General features: G+C 35.7%; 2 protein-coding genes across 2 annotated transcripts; one reads left to right on the top strand and one right to left on the bottom strand.

Moving 5' to 3' along the window:
• The first annotated feature begins 1,982 nt into the window (after positions 1–1,982).
• On the top strand, positions 1,983–10,102 carry LOC122602961. The gene is made up of 9 exons (XM_043775578.1): positions 1,983–2,546; positions 2,874–3,143; positions 4,487–4,780; positions 4,891–5,349; positions 5,452–5,520; positions 5,627–5,791; positions 5,991–6,207; positions 6,917–7,222; positions 9,376–10,102. Exons 1-9 carry the CDS (start codon positions 2,040–2,042, stop codon positions 9,483–9,485), a joined length of 2,397 nt encoding a protein of 798 aa, XP_043631513.1. The 5' UTR covers positions 1,983–2,039; the 3' UTR covers positions 9,486–10,102.
• A 248-nt stretch (positions 10,103–10,350) lies between these two features.
• On the bottom strand, positions 10,351–11,826 carry LOC122602963 (pelargonidin 3-O-(6-caffeoylglucoside) 5-O-(6-O-malonylglucoside) 4'''-malonyltransferase-like). Its single transcript, XM_043775579.1, has one exon. It carries the CDS (start codon positions 11,776–11,778, stop codon positions 10,459–10,461), a length of 1,320 nt encoding a protein of 439 aa, XP_043631514.1. The 5' UTR covers positions 11,779–11,826; the 3' UTR covers positions 10,351–10,458.
• Positions 11,827–16,052: the final 4,226 nt, after the last annotated feature.

Here is a 16,052-nt window from a genome sequence, read left to right on the forward strand (position 1 = left end):
TATTAAGGACCGAGTGAATATACCCATGTGAAACTTTCAGACAAGGGTAACTAAAGAGTGTGTCTAAAAAACAAAGGGTTGTGATCATTCGAGTACAGTCTGGGTAGTGATTTGAAGCAAGCCGGCCTCATCAGGCCACTTATCATTTCGATTTTTATATATAGTATGATATAAATATGTACGTTCAATGTTTATTGTAAAGTTCTTAATTGGCTCATCTTGAAATGAACTTGTCATGTTAATTCGTTAAGGAGAGAAGGTTCATTTTTTATTTTTTTTAGCTTGTTTTTTTGAAGTTTATTTCACTTTTTTCATTTACTCTTTAATTAACTAATTCCATATAAAAATTTTAAAAATATATTTTTTTTCAACGAACGTAGCTCGTAAGTCGAAGCCTCTCAGTCTATGGCAAAGCCATGATAGCTAAGGGAGAAGTCCGTTAGGTAAATCACCTCATTACCGATCACCCCCTATGACTTATCACCCTCTATGACCTATCACTCCAATAGTGACCCTTAATTAATATCCTTAAGGATGTAGCATGTACGTACCCTTCCCTTACATGTATAACTCACTAACTTGGGTTAACAAATTTTATTTTTTTTTTATGATGATTGAGTTAATTAAAAAAAGAATGAAAAAAGTGGGAAAAAAAAAAATCAAAAAAACAAGCTAAAAAGAATTAAAAAATTGACATTCTCTCCCATCTCTCCTTAAAAACTTTCTCTCTGGTCTCTACAATATATATATATATATATATACAATTAATTTTTTATAAAGAAAGAAAGTGTGAATATGCCCTACTATATGCATTTGGTCTCTTAATAGTAGCCTAACAGTTAATCATAAAAGTATTTGCCAATGGAGTTGGTGACTGATTAATAAGATCTTGACCTTGAGAGGATCCACTTGGGTTCGAGTCTCACTTCTCACATTTATGAGGGTGGATTAATAGGGGTTTTTTGAGAGTCCTAATTTTCAGACATACGTGTAATTTAGGAGTAGGAGTGGAATAGAATACCGTTCAAAAAAAAAATCATAAAAGTATTTACCAAGATCTAATATTACTTTTGATATTGGTAATAATATCATTGTGAAAAGATCATTTACAAACTCTAATATCATTGAGATAAAGTCATGATGCTAAAATACAGTTCGTATCATTCTATAGTTTTTCTTTTCTTCTCAAAACCTCCGTTGAATGCGAGGCTCAAGTAATGCTTTAAGAGTTAGTTAAAACTTAGAACGGAAGGAAAGGATTAACCAAATGCAAAAACATGTTTTATTTTTAGCGATAATGAGCATGGTACCCGCACAATGCGGCGACGATGACATTAGTTGCAATGTGGTAGCGTCGACGTCAAATGGTGTTGGTAATTGACACAAAAATATTTGATTTTTAAGGATAGTGAATATCTTTCAAAAGATTATGGAATGGTTGTGTAAGTTAATAAATTAAAGATAAAATGGTAATTTTGCATGTACCAAAATTGTAAACTTTTCAACATAAAGGTATAATTTTATATAGAAATATAGATATAGATAGATGTATTATAAAAAGTCCAATATAAATGATGATGATGTAAATGTCAATATTATTACTGAGATACGAAATTGATATTAGAGATTTTCAAGTGCTTTGAATAACAAACAAAGAGTATTTATAAGCTTGTTTCTTTTCATGTTTTAAATGTGACACTAAAACAAAAATAAGGTTTTATATAAAAGAGTAGTTTACACAAAACTATTTATGCAAGAAGATATGTAGTTAGTAAAAATAAAAATGTTTCTGCAATTAATCTTGTTAAAATTATTTACCAATTCGATCCTATTAATCCATGTTGTTGAATGTTGATAACTTTGATATCATATTCTACCTCAAGTTTTTACTACTTTTACAGCTACCTTCGTTTTTACAGGGGGGAAAAAATGAAAAAAAAGAAAAAAAGAGAGAGAATATACTAGTAAAAACTTCCAAAATTTGCAAGTTACACATCCATCCATTTGATTCGTTGTCGGCGAAACCCACGGCCACAATCATGGCGGACGAAGACGACGACGATTCCTTCGGCGAATTCACATTTGCACCGTCTTCTACCACCCAAACACCCACCACCGGCGATTTCACTTCTCATCAAAACAAATCCCCACACCAAAAATGGCAAAAAATCAACGGAGCTATACCCTTATCTCTATTCGGAGACCCTGATGATTTTAATGATCATGAAAGTCAAGAAGATCTGAAAAATCTTTCCTTTTCTGGTAATTCTAATGGTTTTGTATCTAACAGTAATAATGATATAAATAGAAAGAATGGGAATTTGGAGATAAATGATCTGATTGCAAATCTATACGGTGACCCGAAACAATTGAATCATAATAAAAATAATGTTAGCAAGGTAGTTGATAATGGAAATGTATATAAGGATCCGGTTTCGAATTCGGGTTCTGCTGATCATGGATCTGATGATGATGATGAGGAAGGTGGATGGGATTTCGTAGACGCGTTTTCGGACTCGAAAAACGATAAAGATAAGGACAATAAGGTAAAGTTTGTTGCTTTATGTATATAAATGCTATGTTATGTTATGATAGATAAAAGGGTGTTTTGATTAGGCTAGTTACTGGCATTTTTTGAAATTTTTAGTTCGGTTAGCTAATTTTTCACGGTTTATAGGCTTATAGTCTTGAATTTATGGGCTAAATTAAGGAATAACTTTAAGTTAGATTATATGAGATTATTGGCTTTTTGAAGCTTTAATAAGCCCGTAGTTAAGCTAATCCAAAGATCCTCAAAAAGTTGGTTGTTAGTACAAGTTTTTATATATAGTGTGAGCTTTAGTGTTACTTGAATCGGTGTTTTGTTGTTATAGGAACGTGTCGTGACAAGTGTGTCAAACGGGGGTATTGATTTATTTGATGGATCAAACAATGGAGTGTTTGTTGAATCCAATGGGACGGGCACTGGGTTCAACTCCAAGCCAACAACAAGCTTTCAGAATGGTTTTAATACTGAACTTAAAGCTGAACCTAAAGGTGCAGCGAATGAGTTGAGCTCAGAGAAGCTTGGTGAGACTGATGATTTTGATGATACGTTTGGGGAGTTTGAGACTGCATTTGTAGAAAATTCGTCAACGAAGAAGGTAAATGTGGGTTTCTTTTGATACTTATAATTATGAACTGTTCTTGATATGTGTGTATACTCGCACCACAATGTTAAATATTGATGCGGGTTTCTTTTGGAACTTATAATTATGAACTGTTTTTGATATTTGTATATACATGCATCACGATGTTAAATATTAATGCCAATGTAAGCAGAGTTAACTACTTTCTTCGTAGGCAAGTTCCTTTTGATTAAGTTGGACTGAAAACCATATTTCATGCCGTGACATTTGTTAGTTTTTGTAAAATCTAACTAATTCGTGTGTTGCTTATCTAAAATCCAAAAGAAAATGACAGAAGAGAAATAAGAGATATAGTCTTAATTTCTTTTGGATTTTGAATTCTACGAGATGTGAGTTGTTTCTACGAATGGTTGGATACGCTCATATATATTGTATAACAAAAAAGCGATCTAAGATATTGCATTGTGTTGAATCTATCCTTGCATTCTTTAAGTGCTACTTGTGATTTTGTAAGATTCAGCTTATAAAAAAGTAGCTAGTTGAACTTTTTTCATTTAACTGGCAAAAACAATGACAGAAGGGAGGTGAGCACTTAGCAATACACCATTTATTTTGAACCATATAACATTAATGTGCATTAACATGTTTGACAATACGATGTAGTGTTCGTACAGTTTGGTTTAATGATCAAAATGAACGGTGTACTTAGGTGAGTTTGCCACCTGTGTGCGCCAATGCTCACGGCCCACTGGGGAATGCTTAAGTGGCGCATGTTTGAATCTTAGTCTCAGACGGATTATCCAGTGGATCTTGGGATTGCACACTCACCGGCGGTTAGGATTGCAGGGTTCCTAGACTGGAATGGGAAATTCCTTCACGGAACTAAGGGGTTCCTGGCTGCTTGGCCTTCTTTTTTATCAACTCCCATGACAGGAAGTAATCACTATTACTAAGTGTTATCTGAATCAAATAGCATCAGTGGATTCCATAACCCATTGGTTGGGTTGTTGAGGTTTCAGGTGCCTTTTGATGACATTAGTGTTCTTGTTTGATATCCAATTAGCCATTATAATAAAAGAAATAGAGGGTCAGTATATATTAGCTATATAACAGATAGAATTGTCACTGGAAAAGTGCTTTGATATTCTAGAAGGCTGTCAAGTGAACGTAAAGATAATCTATCTTTCTATCATATCTTGTATACAGGGATTCAAGCAATGTTAGCTAGACATAATGTACAACATTACCTGCTTGGTATTCTTGAACAGTTGCATAACTGGATATCATAGTGTAAAGTTGAGACCAGTTATTACACAATTTTGACCAAGTCTAAATTGAGGTTTGATCTAAACATGCAGGAATTGTCTGAGGAAAAGTTTGACCCATTGGGTTCATATGATGTGTCCCACCGACCAATTGATCTATTTGCATTTTCAAATGGAGTTCTGGGTGGATCGCACAAGGAGAATAATGAGTTCAACTTCAGTCAAAGCCCAGTGGTACAAAATGGTGTTGCCTCAGATCCAGTCTTTCAAACTGAGTGGAAGGAAACTAAAGATGACTCGTATTCACAATCTCCTGACATGGGTGCTGACGATGAAGATTTTGGAGAGTTTGAGGCAACATTTCCGGAGGCTGGATTAAAGCCAGAGGTAGATCAAATCTTTTTACCCTTCTGTATCCTGCCACCTTTTTTATGTTCTCGTCTGTTATTGGTTTTATTCTCGTTGGTGTTATCTTATCTTTTCTTTCGTTGTTCAAGGGCTCGATGGCAAGTTCAAAGAGTTACAAAGAAGCCGTGCCACTTTCCATTTTCGGCATTGAAGAGGAGCCCGAAGCAGATAGTTCCTTGAACCTTCAGCTTGAATTATTTAAATCATCAACCCATTTGCAGAATCCAAGTTCAAATCTATCAATCAATGACATTCTATCAGATTTGTACAGCCAAGCGCAACCAATAAGTTCTGCGAACAACGAGGGTAACCCAGATGGAAATGTAAGTTTACTGCATTCTACTGGCGAAGAATACAGTTCTCGTGTAGTGGATGATGATGATGATTTTAATGATGGTTCATGGGAATTCAAGGATGCCTCCTTTCAATCAAGTGTTGAGAATGAGAATTTGTCTTTTAAAAAGAAACTGAACCATTGTATGGATTTATATTCCAACTTAAAAGATGACTTATTGGTTGTTGCAAGACATCATATTCATGGTCTAAAGGTTGGTACTCTATTCAAATATTATTCAACTCAATTGTTGTCAATCTAAAGAACTGTGGGTACACGCCCGTATAAAATTGGTGATATCTACATTTCTGTCTAGGAAGCTCAAAGTGCCGCTACTCTTGTTGGTGAAGAGATGAAAGTGGCCACCATCAATAAAGACATTCAGGTGTGCTTTTCCTTTTGATTACTCATTTCTGTACTCTTTAAATTAGTTACATCTCTAAATTTGTTGATTCTTACTAATGCCATAATAATTCTTTTGCTTATTGTAGGAGGCCTTGAAAGAGCTTCACCAAGAAGATATCATAGCCGCAGAAATGGATCTTGATAAACATTCAGAACGAGTTACTTCTCTTGACCAATATATTGAAACTCTATGTGAGCCAGATTTTCAAGCGATCGAGTCAGAATATCACATTTCAAGAAGATTGTCATTAGTATGTCTTTTGCTCTAAGGCTTATAGTGAACTAGTACTTGTCTTATAAACTATGACTGGAAATGGAATATGCTGCAAGTTAAAAAATGACATTTCTTTTTCAAGATGTGTTCGAGCATTTCGCAACTTTTTAAGTTTTTGCATCATTATGACATTTTAATAATTCGAATGGAGATATTAACTTTCATCTTTTGATTAGGCAGAATCAGATTTGCGAACAGCCATTGATCTCATCAACCACTTTACAACAGTGCTAAAGATTCTAACACTCGCTCCAAAGGCTGATCCAGCTGATTATGTCTCCCTATGGTCCAAGATGATCTTCGTATGCTCTCAAGAACTAAAACATGGCATCTCGATTTGGAAGAGATCATTAGAATTGAATATTCATAATGAAATACTCGTTGAACCTCAAGGTACTGTGCTACTTTAATTGTGATAAGACCATGTTAAGCAGTATACTCATTGCAGTGTGTAAAACAATAAGTCAATAAGCTTTGATTAGTGGTGGCAATATGGGCGGGATGGGCAGGTTGGTTCCGGTTGAAATGAGTCTTTTCTAATACATGTCCTCGCGGTTCAGGCTGTGTTTTATTGGCCCACAAACACCTTTTTTCTCCATAATGTGAATTCAATCGATCATTAGAGCTTCAAGTATGATTAATAAAAAGTAACGATATCATTACGATAAGAATTTGAATATCTGAAATAAATCATTTTAGGAGGTTGCATGGGTTAATAATGGAAGTTTGTTGTCTCTCCACCCGTTTTACTTTTACTTAATCCCCTTTAAACCATTTATCTTCATTAGACCTGTTTGGGATGAAAAACCATTGAGATCTATGTATGTAAATAAATTTAGCGAAATTGTTACTCTAGGCTTCATTTGATATATCTAGTGCCTTTTAACTAAAATATAACATGGAGTTTATTCTGTCTCAAAAGTTTGAGATCGATTGTGTTTTAACTTAACACCTAAGTTTGTTTTTTAAACATGATACCACATGTGATAGTTATAGTTTGATTTCATTTTCAAAAGTCTCATGTGTAGTCTCGAAAGTCTAACATGCCATTGTTTTTTTAATGCCCTTGTCACCATATGTAATCTTCATTACTTTAATTCAGGTAAAGACTTCATAATTGCTATTGGAGAGATATATAGAGCGGTTGTGATATTAGGATCTGCGGTCAAATTTTACAAGCCTTGGATACTGTTAAGCGGTGCAAATTTAGAGGGAATGTATTGTCTTTTAGAAGAATGTCACTCCCTCTGGTCAACATCTGGACTTGAGGAGACTTTCCCTGCTGAGTCATTACTGGATTCCATCAGGCATATTCGTAACCATGATGAACTTGCAATTACAAATGAAATTCTTTCTCAGGAGGAATCTCAATGTGTGCTATCACTTTTATTTCCAGCAGTGGTGCCAGGTTAGTTAACCTACACTTGATGACCATATAAACCGAAGGATAAACTAGCATATAGATTTAGTTTTCATCTTGTTCTTGAGTTCTTATGCCTTCAGAGTTCGGGAGCCACCTAACTGGGGTGGTGGTGTAGTTTTCATACATGTAGGCTACTCTTACAAATGATTAGCATATAGATTATAGACTTTAATCGTAATTAGGGTATAGTTAGGGTTTTATTGTGTTTCCTGTTTGATCTATTATGTATATTAGTATTCTTCCCTTCAGTAAAAATACTGTCTTCTATTTTAAGAGTGTACTGTGGTTTTTTAGGTGTAGATGTGAGTCAGGGGACTCCAGAAGACAAGTTAATACCAACAAATAAGTAGCTGCTAGATTGCCTGCGAAATTACAAAAGGCATTTAGAGAAGCTGAATTATCGTACTTTTAGTTTCTTGCGATTGCATATTTAGTGAGTGCAGTTAGTTGGTTGGCAATGCCATTCTTCTTATGTTGTGGTATCTCAATGACAATTTGGCACTAGCTAGGATAGTAGGCTTTTACTGAAGCAGGGTGACTAATTTCTAGGAGACCTGCAGTCTGTACTAAATTCCATTAGTTGTAAGTGGTGACCTCATTGTGGAAGAGCCGTAGAGCAAGAAACAGGCTCAAGGTCTTTTGCTTAAGTTATGCTTGACATGACTTGTGAGATGCTACAGACCAACATTTTCTGCATAAAAGAGGGTTTGGTTGTACCGTGATTACGGCCATAGATGTTGAAACTTTTTGTTCCTTAGAACTTGCAAATGCTTATAAAGGTGGATTTTTCACTGGTGCATAACCATTCAATGGATATACACTAAGCTCACATCTCAAGAAATCACAAACATGTGAGCATTAAAATGAGCTACATAGGAAACACAACTATGGAAATAGCCAGTTTGGCTTCATCAGTGTTAATGCCTTGTTCTTTTTCTTGAAGCTATAAATTGAATGGTTTTACTTTATAGAAGATAATTTAGTATTCACTCTGATTCCCTCTGTTAATATACTAGATTTTAGACCCGTGTCCAACACTGGACACGGGGTTTACGATATTATTAATATTAGATCTTCATACATTTAATTCATAAAATCTTATATTTTGAAGATATACAGTTCTAAGTGTTATACTTTGCAAGTTGTAGTACAATATCACAGGTTCGTCACTGTCATTATTAGTTGAGACATATTGATGAAATTGTTTGCCGTGGTCATTTCACAAGGCACATGCTACAATAATTTCCCTAGAATTTTTTGAAACCTATTGTACTCATGATGTAATATTATTATGAAAGATAATTAAGAATTAAAATATAAACATACTTGTGATCCTGTACTTGACATTCAAGTATATGTATTTGGTCATGATGCGGGCCCATAACACGAATAGGTTTATTTTCAATCACTTGTCCTATGATAATTAGATAACAATTAGGATTGTTTTCATATTCTTTGATAACAATTAGGATTCTTGATATGAGTGACAATTGTAACTTTTTTATATAAAAAAAAATATCTTCTCAAGTTGATGGTTAAAAATAAATATAAATTAAGTATTTAGGGCTAAAAAGTGTTAATTATTGATGAAAAACAAAAAAAGTGTAAATTAATAAGACTTTTTCTACTAATTAATATCGATACTAATATAATATATATTTGGATAATGATTATTAGGATTTTAATTTATACTTAATCTAAATGATGACATAAGCGAGAGTTAATTTGATAAAATTGAACGATTTAATTGGTTAATATGACATTAGTTCAACTGTGTTATAGTATATATTAAGATAAGATAAGATGTTGTTTGCTATTGGTTGAGAATCTAGATTGGTAGAGAATAGAGATCTCGACGAAGTGTAAAATTATCTTAATAGTATTATAGAAGCACATATGAGAGATGTGTGTGTGTATGTGGTGAGCTTTTTTGGAGGAGGGTTTGGGGGGCCTAACCCTTTGTTCCTAGTTTACATGCATGTGATTGTGCACACAAGCCTTTGCGGCCATCTTAATTATGTAATTAGGGTGGCGTTGCGTCTTTGTGTGCCTTCACAGCTTCACGCACATGTACATATTTAATGGATTGTATTATGCCTTTTCATGCAACTATAATTGGATTTTTTTTTTATATACAGAAATGAAATTGGTGATATGGAATGGAGATAAATATTTTGTCTCTCTTGCCAACTTATGGGCAAATTTGGTCAGTCCCAATCCCCCAAAATTGTCTATCCATGTTGGCTGACATACAAAAGAATCTTGCAGCGATATTCATCATTACCAGTTTTCGTGTAAATCAATGAAGCCACTCCTTCACCTGCAATTTGTTTCTCCGCCCATATGGCTCTTATGATGACGGGAATTTTTCAAATTCGCCTGCATTTTTGCACGACATGTGACATAAATGGCATGCAGTAGCCTTATTCCAACATGAGCAGAGGTATGCAGAATTTTAGGTGATTAGCCTCATGTTGATGGTAAATAGGGCAGCTGTTGTTTGATAATTTACAGCTTGTTGTGAACTATTATTTAGTTTGTGAGAAAGTACTCCATGCTATCAGATTTACAATTGTTACTATTTGACTTGTCATTTTAGGAGCTCGTCTGTGTGTTTAAGTCAGGTTTTTGTGATTTGTTTTGGAAAAAAAATTATTAGAAAATGAAAAGAAATATTTATTTAGCTCCTAAAGTTACATGCCAAAAGTGACAATTGTAATGTCTAGGAGTTTCAAGGAATACAAGACTTAATAGCAAAGTACTGTCAATGTAGAAGACGTTATAAAATACAAACATATTCACAAAGTGTGATTATTTGTAATGCTGGCGTAAATGAAAGGTTTTTGATGTGTTTTGAATTATGTACATGTTAGTTTTCAGCTGTTGTTCCATAATTAAGTTTCTGAACATTGTTCGCTCCGGGCGTTGCTCTGGGATTGATCAGGTGACTTTTAGGAAAAGTTTCAAACTGAGTGTAGAGGTGCAAAGTGTACTGGATAAAAGCGCCGTTTGCATTGTTATAAATTTTTGTATATGTGACATAACTTAAATGATTGAGATAATGAGATGTATTCGTTTATTTTCTTAAATCTACCACAAATTCAGCATACACATTGAAATAATTTTTTGTAGTGTCTACATCGGATAAACTGTTATGACCACTGTCTTTCAAGTTACATTTCTTATCCATCTATACAGACACTGCAAACTAAGTAGTTGCTTTAAGCAACAAAATCTTTGATACGGACAGCTTCTTCGAGAAATGGTATGTCTTCTTGTTCCATACTTAGGTACGCATCGACCCCCTTCCCTCCAACGCCATCGAGTAACCATACTAGATTTTTCACAGGTATGTTTAAGCTGCCGCTGCTAACCTGAACAGGCTTTCCAAATCCATAGTCAGCCTCATAGAAAGGGAAATTACACCAGCTGCTTATACAGTGCAAACTTGCGGTGTTCGTGGCCTTCCTTGATAAAGAATTCATAACCATGGTTTGCACTTTCTCAATATCATGTCTTAACTCCAAGTAGTAATTTACGAAATTCGTAACATCATCTCTTAAGAGATCGCCTAGTGCTCTAGTAGTTTTGACGCTGGTATTTTTCCATTCCGTCCATACTAAACCATAAAGATTCCCACAAGAGTCTTTGGGAATTAAGCATACGTCTTTTCTCCTCAAGTTTATTGGACGGTTAATAATAGCATCTCTTGGATGACCATCTGTTGTCGTTCGTTGATCAACTTCAATAAGAGCTTTCCAGATGACTGCCGACACTAACTGTACCTTCGACCAGTATTGGGCATTTCTTTCATTGAGCCCGATCTTGTTTTTCAAGTGTGATATATCACTATCGCTGAATGAAAGTTTCTTTGTGGTGTACTTGCCACGCAGAAGCACATGTGCATCATCATTTTTTGACCTTGGAACTCTTTGGCGTAAAGATGGTGTTAGGCCACGACCAGGAAAGAACTTGGATGAGTTAAATCCCATCGTCACAACTTGATTTTCTTCTCGGCTTGTAGCAGCCCATTTATTCAAAAACGTACAAAGAGTGGAAGCATCAGCAATCCTATGTGACATGCTCACACCAAGTGCTAATCCTCCACATTCAAATGTGGTCGCTTGAATCCCAAGAATTGGGTCAGTGACTTGATCTACGGCCCCAACCACAAATGGAATTAAGTCATCAACCAGCTTTACATTCGTTTCACTATCAACAATGAAATCTTGAAGTTTGGTGTTGGCTTTAGCTTGTATAAACTCAACACCCTGGTCTTTACATTCAATCACATGAATCTCTTCCAGATACCTACCAGCAAGAGGGTAGAAACTCGGTAAGATTCTTTCAAGCGATTTTTCTAGCTTTGCAACAAACTTGGGATTCTGATCGCTGTTGATGGAGAAGAATAGAACAATGCTTATATTCGTGGCAGGAGCCTGCTCGTCAAGGCAACTTATTTTGTAGCAACCAAGGGTTTGAGGAGTTGGAGTTGCGGGTTTTATGTACTTTTTTGACTGTATTAAGACTTGCATCGACATGATATAGTTTTTAGCTAACTAGACTGCTACAATTAGTAGTCAATCTTCACAAACTAGTTCTGCTTGGTATGTATTATACATAAAGTTATGATATTTATAATGTCTTCATCAGGTTTCAGCCATTGACTTTCATATCTTAATAAAAGTCAACAATTAATGAGCTCAAGGTAATTAATCACAACTTGCCGTTGATAATAAATAAACCATGTAGTATTAGTTTTTGGAAAACTAATAATACAGAAATGGTGTTATTTTAACCTCTAATCTCTTTGTAACTTAGTACATGTTTGCTGCTTATCTGGTGTACTTCTCTTTGTATTTGTTTTGTATATGTAATTATGTATGATTGTATGAAATTAGAAAGTTAGCAAGCAAACATCACACTTTATATGCATGTGAATGTTACTAAAAAATAATTAAGATTATTATTTTTAGTCAGCAATTAGGAGATTTGTATTATATTGATATGAACCTATAAAGTTAGAAAACAAACTAATAAATACGAGTAATAAAATAAAATGATGGAACATTCCATACCAGATTCAACCTTTTTTTCTTTTTCTAAAATGAATTATATATAGCTCACTAAACTTGTAAACTATCAGATGGAGAAAAACGTGTTCATGATATATTAAAAAATCGTTATTTTTATTCTGATAATATGATGTTAACTGATATTTGCTAGCTTTTAAATGACAAGTTGGAGGGGTAGGTGGTGGCTATATCACCAATGGTGGTGTATGAATGATTAGGATCCATTGATTTCTCTTTGTTTTTTTTTTTTAAATAATGTTTCATTTTCTGGGAGTTGTAAGTAATGTATCCACATCACAAGGTCAGACGCCGATGAGCACGTCACAAACTGGAAATATTTTATTGGGAGTTGTAAGGTATAATGGATTGTTAAAAATTATAAGGGTGATAGGCATCAAAGCACTCAACACCTTTTTTTTTTTTTTAAGTAGCGGGCTGGACCACGGGTATTTGGACTGGATATCAAGGGCCTACCCGATCCCCAATCCCCTCCCCCCGCCCGTTCCACCCGGTAAATTTAACTCGCACGCCAAGAATATTGGCTAGTAACAATGATCGAGATATGATTCGAACATGTGACCCTTGTTACAACATCCGGGGTGTCCAGCCACTGCGCTAGCAAATGAAGGACACTCACCACTCCTTTTTAACCAATCACATTATACCACCTCAAATCCATCATGTTAGTCGTATGTTGTCTTAGGCCCACTAATGGGCTACATAATTCCTGAAGTAGTTATTAGATGGGCAGGACAGCCAGCCTTAATAATTAGGTCAGTTTTAGATTACTTGGGGAACAAATATTAAACCCTAATTATGTAGCTCATAAATACTCATCTCTTGTACAGGTTTTATTATCACTCAATAAAAGAAAAACCCTAGTTGCCCCCCGTGGATTAGTTCACACACATACCGTGTGTGAGATACCACGTTAAATCTTCGTGTTCTTTACTTTCTGTTTAATTTCCAGAATTTCAGTTTGTGTGTGTGTGTTCAATCAGACCCGAGTTCCTAACAAGTGGTATCAGAGCCAGGTTTTTTGATTACACAACAGTCTTACCATCTGTCCAGTTACTCCACCACCAGATCAGCCGCCGCCGCCAGTTCAAGCCACCACCGCCGCTGCTGTACTTCAGCTGCTGCTAGGGTTTTGCTGTCCTTGAAACACCACTGAATCATCACTGCTACTATTTCGCAGCAGTTCCAGGGTAACAGGTCACGTCACAGCTGAACCAAGCTAGGGTTTTGTCATTCTGCCGCCGCCTGCTGCATGCCCACTGCTTTAAAACACTGTTGCTGCTATCGCAAACCAGTTTCAGGTTTCTGCGATTTTTTCTAGACAGTTTGGTTCAGATTTGCTACTGCGTTTTTCTGCCGAGGTCAATCTGGTTGTTTTTGAGATTGTTTCAAATTATTTTCTCGAGGTTTCTTTGATCTTTCTTTAAGTAGCATAGCTCAAAGATGATGTCTGAAGACGGTAAGATCAGAATTGAGAAGTTTGAGGGACAGGATTTTGCTTGGTGGAAGATGCAAGTCGAGGACTTGCTTTGTCAGAAGGATTTGTTACAAGTTTTGACAAAAGATGAAAAACCCGAGAAGTCGAGTGATGGCGAATGGGCAGAAAAAGATAGAAAAGCTCTTGCCGTTATTAGATGTACTCTAGCTAAGAGTGTCGCCTTCAACATTATGAAAGAAACCACTGCTAAAGGGTTGATGAAAGCTTTGTCAAACATGTATGAGAAACCTTTCGCGTCTAACAAGGTCTTTTTGATTAGACAATTGGTTAACGCCCGTACGAAGGAAGGTGCATCTGTTGCTGCTCATGTTAATGACTTTAATAATCTTATATCCTGGTTATTATCAGTTGATATTGACTTTGATGATGAGGTACAAGCCTTATTACTCTTATCCTCTTTACCAGAAAGTTGGTCAGGATTTGTCACAGTCGTTAGTAGTTCATCGGGATCTACTAAACTCAAGTTCGACGGCATTCGTGATTCTATCCTAGGTGAGGATATCAGAAGGAGGAGTACAGGTGAATCATCCAGTGCATTGCTTAACACTGAGGGGAGAAGTAGGAAGAAAGAACGGAGCAATAACAGAGGCAGGTCTAAATCCAGGGGCAAGAGAGGAAATTCTAAAGTCAGAAAAGAAAGAACAGATATCAAGTGTTGGAACTGCAACGAGAATGGTCACTTCAGAAGTCAATGCACTAAACCACCCGCAGACAAGAATGAGTTACATTCTGCTACAGCCGCCTCTGATTCAGATGATGCTTTAGTTTTATGTGTTGAGGATGCAATTGAAGCATGGATTATGGACTCGGGAGCATCGTTTCATGCCATATGGAGTTCAAGAAGAATGAAGAATCTCAGGTTGGGTAATTTCAGTCAGGTAAAACTTGCAAATAATAAATTACTTGATGTTACCGAGATTGGGGATATTGACTTGAAAACAAGCTTGGGTACCGTTTGGACATTGAAAAATGTTAGATTAATTCCAGAATTTAAAAGAATGTTGATTTCTGTTGGGCAATTAGACGACCAGGGGTACGGTGTCTACTTTGGGGGTGGACAGTGGAGGGTTGTCAAGGGTAGTATGGTAATTGCCAAGGGAAAAAAACGAGGTAGCTTGTATATGGTTGAAGTGCCTGTAGGGAGTGCTAATGCCGTTTTCAGAATGCCGAGTTTGTCAAAGCTTTGGCATCAACGACTCGGCCACATGAGTGAAAAGGGGATGAAAATGCTTGTCGCTAGAGGAAAATCTCCAGAACTGAAGAAGGTTGAATCTGAATTTTGTGAACCGTGTGTTCTTGGCAAGAAAAAGAAAGTATCCTTTGCGAGGACAGAAAAAGCACCAAAGTCTCAGAAGTTAGAGCTTGTTCACACTGATGTGTATGGACCTACTACAGTTGCTTCGGTGGCAGGAAATCACTACTATGTCACCTTTATCGATGATTCAACACGCAGGGTATGGGTAAAATTTCTTAAGCATAAATCTGATGTTTTTGATACTTTTAAGAAATAGAAAATTGCTGTTGAAAATGAAACTAACTTGAAGGTAAAGGCTTTGAAGTCAGACAACGGAGGAGAATATGTCAGCAAGGAATTCGTTGAGTATTGTGCTGAACATGGCATTCGAATGATTAATACAGTCCCGAGCACACCTCAGGAAAACGGGGTTGCAGAAAGGATGAATATAACATTAAATGAAAGCAGAAATACACCAAGTGGGAGATTGTTAGTCGTATGTTGTCTTAGGCCCACTAATGGGCTACATAATTCCTGAAGTAGTTATTAGATGGGCTGGACAGTCGTCCTTAATAATTAGGTCGGTTTTAGATTACTTGGGGAACAAGTATTAAACCCTAATTATGTAGCTTATAAATACTCATCTCTTGTACAGGTTTTATTATCACTCAATAAAAGAAAAACCCTAGTTGCCCCCTGTGGATTAGTTCACACACATACCGTGTGCGAGATACCATGTTAAATCTTCGTGTTCTTTACTTTCTGTTTAATTTCCAGAATTTCAGTTTGTGTGTGTGTGTTCAATCAGACTCAAGTTCCTAACACATCACTCATTCAAATTTTGATGGCATTGCCACCATTCACATATCACTCACTACAATTTTATTGTTATTTTTAAAACTAAAATTCCATTATTAAAAATATTACATAATATTACTAAAAAAAAAAAAACTACATTAATAATACCAAAACACATAAAACAAATACTAA

Source organism: Erigeron canadensis, chromosome 6, assembly GCF_010389155.1.
Source record: "Erigeron canadensis isolate Cc75 chromosome 6, C_canadensis_v1, whole genome shotgun sequence".
Taxonomy (NCBI): domain Eukaryota; kingdom Viridiplantae; phylum Streptophyta; class Magnoliopsida; order Asterales; family Asteraceae; genus Erigeron; species Erigeron canadensis.